At 46.6% G+C, this 8566-nt stretch overlaps 1 protein-coding gene across 2 annotated transcripts; it reads right to left on the bottom strand.

Moving 5' to 3' along the window:
• Positions 1 to 1477: 1477 nt before the first annotated feature.
• On the bottom strand, positions 1478 to 6175 carry Pabpn1 (poly(A) binding protein nuclear 1). Of its 2 annotated transcripts, none has more exons than XM_034499026.2 (7): positions 5825 to 6175; positions 5353 to 5467; positions 4624 to 4691; positions 4401 to 4507; positions 3371 to 3458; positions 3132 to 3283; positions 1478 to 2383 (listed from the first exon to the last, which is right to left on the bottom strand). In XM_034499026.2, the coding sequence occupies exons 1-7, from the start codon at positions 6158 to 6160 to the stop codon at positions 2344 to 2346; spliced, it is 906 nt and encodes a 301-aa protein (XP_034354917.1). In that variant the 5' UTR covers positions 6161 to 6175; the 3' UTR covers positions 1478 to 2343. The 2 variants fall into 2 exon arrangements, with proteins under 2 accessions (XP_034354917.1, XP_076787124.1); XM_076931009.1 differs by lacking the exon at positions 5825 to 6175 and adding an exon at positions 5650 to 5735.
• Between the last annotated feature and the right edge of the window lie 2391 nt (positions 6176 to 8566).

Raw genomic sequence — 8566 nt, forward strand, 5'->3', positions numbered from 1 at the left:
GATAAGTGAGACCAGAGAAGCATTTATTTGTAACAAATTAAGTGTTTCACATTCTTGTTTTGTTTGACACAGAGTCTCACTATGTAGCTATTACTGTCCTGGAACTATGTAGATCAGGCTGCACTCAAATTTAGAGAGATCTACCGGCCTCTTTCTCCCAAGTGCTGGGATTAAAGGCGAGCACCACCATGTCTGGTTTCACTTTCATATTTTTGAAGACAAAACCAAATAACCAGTGGGTAGAAACCCATGCCATGGAACATGTCAAGGATCTGATTCCCCAGAACTTCACAAACTAGTCCTCTTGACACAAGTCCTCCTTCCTGTCCTCTAACAACTTAAAAACAGAAGGGAAAAACAATAAGTCATCCTCTTTAACCCAGATCTATGTGAGCAATCCTCTTGCATGGGGTTAGTCTCATGTCAACCACCACACTCAGGCTCCTATTATTCTAATGAATACTCAACTGTAGACTGCTTCCTGTTAGCCAGTCTCCGCAGAAGTATCCAGAGATCATATATTTCAGCTTTATCTCAATAAAGGAATTTAGACAAGTTGTAGTACAATGATTAAATGCCAAAATACACTGGTGGTTAACACTCTTGCAAGCAACGGGAGAGGTGTTAGGTTCAAGGATGCAGAACACAGCTCTTAGTTCTGCAGGGCATGTAGACCAAGTCAGCATCACAACTAGCAATGGCAGAATGGATATTCTGAGGCTGGAGTACATCCTGGGTTAGAGTGATGGTTCAATGGTTAAGAAACAGTGACTGCTTTTCCAAAAAACCAAGGTTTGATTTCCAGCCCTCACCAATTCCATGAATTCTCACATCCCTTTTTGGCCTCCACAGGTAGTACCATATGGTACACACAAGCAGAACTCATTAATAAAACCAGTAAATCATCTCCTTGACAACACAAGTCTTACATTAGATAATGTAGTACCCATGATTTCAGTCGGACCTTACAATATAGACTGTAACCCCCTCTGGCCTGCAACTCTGCAGGCACACTGGCCTTTAACCCAGATCTGAAGTGCGAAGACAAAAGGTGTTTTAAGTCTGCTCAGACAGGGGTCTTTGTTTTACATTTCTTGAGTCCATCTTGAAACAAGAGTTAAAAAGACCCAAATTTAGAAATACGATATATAGTCCATTTGCACGCATCTGAACAGTTTTCAGTTGTCTCACTATATAGTCCTGGCTACCCTAACTATGTAGACCAGGGTGGCCTCAAACTCAAAGAGATCTGCCTGCCTGTATCCCAGCACTGGGACAATGGCCACTCTTGAGGGCATTCTTTTACTCACCAAAAGATCATTCTTAACTGAATATAATGTAACTTAGCTTCTACCTCAATTTACAAATGTAACCCTCTCTGAAACACCAGTATTCCCCCCCCCCCACCCACACACTAGAAACCACGTGACATATGAGAACTGGTGTGTAATGATACACACAGCCAAAGGGCCAAACAATTTTTTCATAAAACAACTTTATTCATGACACATTATTTAAAAAAAAAATTCCCATCCCCTGGAAATGAGTTAAAAAAAAAATAAACAAAAGCCACCCGCCCGCCACCCTGTTCCCACTTCCTCCCATTCCCTCCAAATAAAAGGGAAAAAAAAAGTAAAGAAAAAAAAAATAAAACAAAACAAAAACACCTGAAAAACAAAAACACCCCCAAACTCCCCAAAACAAAGTAGTGCATTTCCCCAAGGGTAAGGGGAATTTACACTGGAGCCGCTGGGAGCGAGATCTTCCGGCTACAGAAACCTGCAAAGAAAGACACTCAAAACAGAAAAAGAAACACAAAAGGAAACAAAATAGATCACCAGGCAAACTGGAGGGGCAGGGAGCCGGAGGAAAGAAGGGCAGGGTAGGCGGAGGGAGACCTGGTAGGACAGGAGCAGGCAGGCAGGGACTGCAGAAGGCAGGGAGAAGACGAGGAAACAAGCTCAACTGTTTGGTGTCCTTCCAGAGCCCTGGGTAAAAAAAAGCCCTCCTACCACCCGAGCCCACCTACCCTTGAGCAGGCCCAGAGAGGATGAAGGGGAGCAGGGAAACAGGGAGCAGCTTGCACAGTTGAGATGTGTCCATGACGAATCCCCAGAGGGAATATGTAGCCCCTGCCCCACGCCCTGGGCCTTCCCTTACTCCCAAAGCAGGTCCCTCCTCAGTTAGTTACGGGATCCCCCCTTCCACAGTATATCTTTTTTTTTTTTTTTTTTAATATTTTTTCCATCAAGGTCATCTTCTGTTTTTCTTTTTTTTTTTTTAATTCTTTTTTTTCCTTCTTTCCTCTTTTTTTCCTCTCTCTCCTCCTAATACACACTTTTTTTAGTAAGGGGAATACCATGATGTCGCTCTAGCCCGGCCCCTGGAAGAAAGAAGGAGAGTTAGGTGTTAACAGGGTTACTAGAGAGTTCAGTGCAAGACCCTCCCCATGGGCCCGCAACTGCCCCAGTGACTGAAGGGAGCACCTCAAAAGTGAGGTCTCAATCCAGGAATAACACAACTGACAAACTGGGGGGCCTTGAGGTGGGAAAGGGGGCAAGGATGTCCATCTAAGATACTTAGGGACAAGAAAAAGGATCCATTGTTTGTCCAGTACTCCACAGCACTTAAACCCTATCTGGTAAAGAGGCAGGGTTTATCTTAATGTGCAATTTAAATGCAAGGACAGAAGTAAATAAAGCACAGCCACACTATGGAGCCACTAGGCCCCATCCGACAGCTAACCTTGGGAACAGTCCTCCCACACGGCTGTGGGAGGACGAGGACCAGGCAGGAGCTGGATCCTTCCACGCATGGGAAAAGTAACCAGGTCCAAGCAGTGCTTTCCCCACCCTGAGGCCTTGTAAGTCAGGGCAAACACTTTCACTGACACCAATTCCCAAACAGAAGGCTGAGGTAGGAAACATCTCAGAACAAATCCACCCTCATCAACTTCTGTCCAAGAAAACACAGAACTGGCCTGCAACTACTTCCTTACTCTGCACAAGCAGGACCAAGTCCCTGGAACCAAAGGGAGGACAAGGGAGTAAGGGTCCTCAGACCAGGAGAGAGTGAAGCCTAAGGGCTCATGGGAGGTGGGCGGGGAAGAGGAGCAGCCCATCTATCCTGACCTGTAGATTCGACCCCGGGGCCTGCTGTTAAAACCACTGTAGAATCGAGATCGGGAGCTGTTGTAATTGGTAGTCCGGGCACGGTATCGGGCACGCGGGAAACCCCGGTCTGTTGTGCTGATGCCTGGTCTGTTGGTTCGTTTGGGAATCACCTGAAAAGGACAGAGAACAAACAGAAAGCCTTGGAGTCAAGCCGGAGAAACTGTAGAGAATGGAGATAGCCAGGGTACTATGCTTACCTTGATTTGTCTTCCTCTAAACAGGGACTCATCTAAGGCCAGGGACGTCCTCACTGACTCTTTGTCTGAGAACTCTATATATGCAAACCTGGAAAGAATAATTTAGCAATTTTATCAGACTTTACAAATAGCTTACAGGTTAAACCCAATTTGTAAATACAGCTAATTAGAATATAGTATGCTAACGTTTTAAAATAATTATTTAAATAACAGTGTTTATTAAAAACTTCCAAGTATTATTGAGTATAGTGAACAGTTTGTAATCCCAGCTACTCAGTAGGCTGAGGCAGAACCTAACTTCATAGTCTGTCCAAGCTACAGAGTTGCTAAGACCAACCTGGGTAACTTAAGAAACCCATTTCACAGTAAAAAGTTTGAAAAGGTGTGAGTGTGTGATATGCCTCAGTAAGAGGACCTGCCTAGCATACATCCTGAGTCCAAAGTTCAGTCTCCAGTACCACCAAAATTAAAAATAAAACACAGATTTCCATATATACATATACAAACAGCTGGTGCTGACTAGATGCTGCCCTCCCTTAAGAGTTTACAATCCCACCCCTGCCCAGTCTTTAGTTTATTACCTGGTCTCTGAAGGCATTTAATATACAACTGCTGATATACAGAGACATTTAACAGGCAAAACCTACTTGTTTTAACAAGCAATTACTATTCTTTGGGAAATGTAAGTTAGGGCAGTCATGGTGGTATAAGCCTAGAGCCTAATCCCAGCACCGGAAAAGGGAGGCAGGTGGATCTCTGAGTTTGAGGACAACCTGGTCTACAGAGCTAATTCCAGGGTAGCCAGGGGTAAACAGAGAAACCCTGACTTGAAAACAAAACCAACCAACCACATAGGTCAAACTTTTAAAAATGAGTTAACACTACTTGAGTAGATCAACAGCTCACACACACACAGCATGTTCAAGGTCTTGGGTTCGATTCCAAGCTCAAGAGAATGGTGGTAGCGATATGAAAAGTGCTATGTATTTTAAAACTGTGACTAAACTGATCAACTTATCCCCCTACTTACCCTTTGGGATGGCCACTAAATTTGTCACAGAGTATAGTAACACGGTTGACTGAACCACAGCCATGAAAATGGGCTTCCAGCTCTTCTGCTGTTGCACCATAGTCCACCTAGGAAAGGAACACTTTACAAGTACTGGGGAAACTCCTATTTGAACAGGTAACAAAGTTAAGTAATAAAAAACAATGTCCCCTAAACCCAAAGCAGATTCTCCCTTAATACATACATTGCCAACGTAGATAGAACGGGCATCAGCCTCCATCTTCTCCTCAAGAGACATGATCACTGGGCCAGCTTTTAGAGGAAAAAAAAAATTACTTTAAGCAAGCACAGTTTCTGCCGGATCAATACATATACACTTCCACCAACAGGCAAAGATTTTGGTATGCTTTTACTATACCGATTACCTAGAACAATGCCCAGCACATAGTAGGTTTCAATATACATTAGAGAAACCACCTCTTAAAAACCATAGAAAAAGGTGTTAAGTAAGATTTTACATTTCTCAAGTCGAGTCTCTATTCAATAGCTTTGGCTGAAATGCCTCAGAGTGAACAGAACGGAATGGACTGAAATCTGACATTTTTAAAGAACTCCCTCCCAGCCAACAGTCATCTTCTAAGTCCTAACTAAAGGGTCTCTAACTGAAAAGTGATAAGACTTGAAGGTCAAATGCCAGCTGGTAATCACAAGAAGGGCACAGACAAACTAAGAACAAAGAGAAACACATTTATAATGAGACAAAGAAAGGCATAAGATTATCGCTACCAAAACAGCTTGTGTCTAACAAAGGTCAGTAGAACACATAATGGACTATGACCACAGCACCTGCCCAGAAAAATTGCTCGGACGAGCAGCTTCAAGGTCCCGAGCCTCTAAAGCCTGGCTGCGGTCTTCCCCCACCTCCCGATCAACCAAAGACCCGGACTGTACGTGCATGAGGCGATTTACTCACCATTGCCTGGGGGTGGACTCATATTCATCTGCTTCTCTACCTCGTTTTGTAGCTCCTTTAGCTTCTCAGCCTCTTCCTCCATCTCCCTGACTCGAGCTTTGATCGCTTCTAGCTCCTACAATGAATGAGCAGGGCATGCAGTTAACCACAGACGCAGGGTAGGGGCTGTGCCGTACACTTCGTCTGGGCCGGGCCACAGCCATGCTCGGCCATTTCCCTCGCCTCGTGCGAGGGTCGTGATTGAAATAGAAAATAAATTTTAAAAAACACGCAGAAAAATAAAAAGAGCCAATTTACCTTCTCTAGAGCCACCCTAGACACCCATGATGCCCCATCAGGCCGCTCACGAACGGCCTCGGCCCGCCACCAGCCACGTTATTCCCCGCCCAACCCCACCCCCCGCCTGCCTGCCTCCTGCCCGTGCTCTGGGCCTCCCATGACCCGGCCCGCTCGCTCGGCCTCCTCCCCTCACCGGGTCCTCAATGGCGCCGTCCCCGGGGTCGGCCTCAACCAGTCCCGGCTCTTCCTCCTCCTCCTGACTGCCGGGGGCTCCCGAGCCGGGCCCAGGGCCCGGAGCTCCCGGAGGGGCGCGGGGCCGGGGCGGCTCCTCTTCAGGCTCGGGCTCCGGCAGCAGCTCCCCAGGCTCCAGCTCCTCAGACTCCAGGCCGTTCCCGTAGTCCCCTGCGCCCCCCGGGTCCCCCTCCCCGGCCTCCCCACCGGCCCCGGGCACAAGATGGCGCCGCCGCCCCGGCCCGGAGCCCCGACCGCCCGCAGCCCCCGCTGCTGCTGCCGCCGCCGCCGCCGCCATCGCCGCTCAGACTGGGGCCCGCCGCTCGGCGATTGGAGAACTGAGCCGGCCACGCCGAGGACTCATTAGTCAGTCAGCCTGCCCGTTACCCCGAGCTTGAATACTATTGGGGAACTCTACTTGGCAATCAAACGAGGCCCCACCCCTAAGGCGGGCCATTGTGCCAAATTCTCTGAACCCGGTAGGTGAAATATGCCTGTCAATCAACACATCCCACCTCCTGTCGAGTCCTTAGGTAACAATACGCCCGCACTGTGACGATTTTCCGCTCATCCCCCGCCCATGGGCGGGCCCACAACATGGAGGATGCTCCGCAATTGGCCCCTGACCGGTGAAGTGAAAAGGACCAATCTTTCAAACGCCTCACCGAAGTGGCCCATTCTTGAATGCCTATTGGCTTATGGGATTCGACCGGCTGACACCCGTTGTGCGACAGGTGAACCTTGCTCCCGAAAGGGTTGCCTGGCTAAGTGCTAGGGAATTTCTGGACCGGGTGTGGTGGCGTATGCCTTTAATACCAGCGCTCAAAGAGCAGAGGCAAGCGGATTTCTGTGAGTTCAAAACCAGACTACTCTACAGGGTGATTTTCCAGGACAGTCAGCACTACACAGAGAAGTAACCTCAAAAATAAAACAAGTAAGGATCAACAAACCTCACCCGTCCTCACTCAGACTTGGAGTTGTGTCCAAGGTGACTGCATAGGTGCAATTGCATAGGTGCAACTGCATAGGTTATTGTTTTAGACTCTAATCCCTGTTTAGATTCAGCCTGTTTTCTTGCCGAACTTGTTAGAGCACCCTTTTTTCCCTGGCTAGCTGAAGTGTCAAAATTCCTTACTGTAGCCTTAGGGCTAGTTTGCAAGTCATGTCTCCACACTTCTCATTCCCCAGGTTTACCCGAGGTTCACAGATTTAGTTCTAAATGTGCAGTTTCTCCTAAACCAGACCACCTCAGTGAGAATGCCTTCCACCAGCTTTCCCATTCTATCTTGAGACAAGTGGGCCTATTTTCACTGCACAGTTAACGATTCTGTGCTACTTCCTAACTAGGTAGTGTGCCTGCAGACAAGGGGTCAAGTCCTGTTTATATTTGTATCCATAAATGGTGATACATTTTAGCAAAGTACACATGTGTGATTACTGAATGACTGCAATTTCTAGGTGCAGTTTCCTAGCTTCCAAACCCCTTTGAAGACCCCAGAGGAAGGTTCTCAAGACAGCTCTGCACCTTCAAATAACCATGAGATCTGGCCCCAGATAAGGTAGTAGGATACGTACACTACAGAAGAAATTCCACACATTTATAGACATTAAAGAACCGTAGTTTTAAGAGGACTTTTTGTAGACAGACCAAACTACAGTCTGAGGAGTAGATTCATACAAGCATAACCAAAAAGGTTAACTTGGTTGCAACAGGGAAGTGGAGCAAAAAGGAATCCCTTTAAGCAAAGCAAAGTCAGAAGCATGGCTCATTGCACCCCACTGTTGCATTCCTTACCTCAAGATCTTGGGAGCTGGAAGCAGAGTCAAACTGTTGCTGTAGATTCATCCAAACTAAACGTGATCACTGAAGTCAGGCACTAAATGAGTTCCAAAGAAAGGTCTCTTATACTGATTCCAACCAATTCAAAGTTTGAAGGGTTTGCTGGCACCTAATTTAAGCAAGGTAACCAAAACTCCTTTGTGTGGTGATGGTGTTGTCTTCAGATAGGATCTCACTGACTGACTGACTCTGGCTGGCCTGATGCTCAATTTATATAGTCTAGGATGACCTTAATCTCACAGAGACCCCGCCTACCTTTACTTCCTAAACTCTAGGATTAAAGGTGTGTGCTGCCACACCCATCAATTAAAGAAATACCCTTTGCAAAACCATATTCCCCTAAATCCTTTGATTTAATTTTGTTGTTGTTGTTTGATACAGGATCTCTGAGTAGACCTGGCTTTCCTTGAAAACTCTGTAGACCAGTCTGGCCTCAAACTCAAAGATCTGCCTGCCTCTGCCTCCCAAGTGCTTAAAGGGATTAAAGGGATTAAAGGCGTGCACCACCACCATTGCTGGGCTTTTTTTTTTTTTTTTTTTTTTTTTTTTGAGACTGGGTTGTATTATATAGTCTAGCCTCAAACCTGAGATCCTCCTCCCTCAGCTTCCTGAGGTTATCATCTTCACAGTACTATGATACACATGTGTTATCTTGGCACTTGAAAAGCTGAAGCAGGGAAACAGCCAGGAGTTCCAGGCCAATCTGCACAGTGAGTAGCTCGTGCTATATGCCTTTAATCCCACCACTGGGGAGGCAGAGGTAAGTGGATCTCTGTGAGTTCGAGGCCAGCTGCTGTACAGATTGAGCTCCAGGACAGCCAGGCCACAGAGAAACCTTGCCTCAAAAACCAGAAGAGTTCTTGG

The sequence above is a fragment of the Arvicanthis niloticus genome, chromosome 3 (assembly GCF_011762505.2).
Source record: "Arvicanthis niloticus isolate mArvNil1 chromosome 3, mArvNil1.pat.X, whole genome shotgun sequence".
In the NCBI taxonomy this organism is placed as follows: domain Eukaryota; kingdom Metazoa; phylum Chordata; class Mammalia; order Rodentia; family Muridae; genus Arvicanthis; species Arvicanthis niloticus.

Coding starts and splice junctions, on each gene's coding strand:
- Pabpn1 (XM_034499026.2), bottom strand. CDS start 6,160: ATGGCGGCGGCGGCGGCGGCAGCAGCAGCGGGGGCTGCGGGCGGTCGG. Junction 5,468..5,824: donor ACGGCGCCATTGAGGACCCG/GTGAGGGGAGGA, acceptor CATTCATTGTAG/GAGCTAGAAGCGATCAAAGC. Junction 3,284..3,370: donor TTAGAGGAAGACAAATCAAG/GTAAGCATAGTA, acceptor TGTCCTTTTCAG/GTGATTCCCAAACGAACCAA.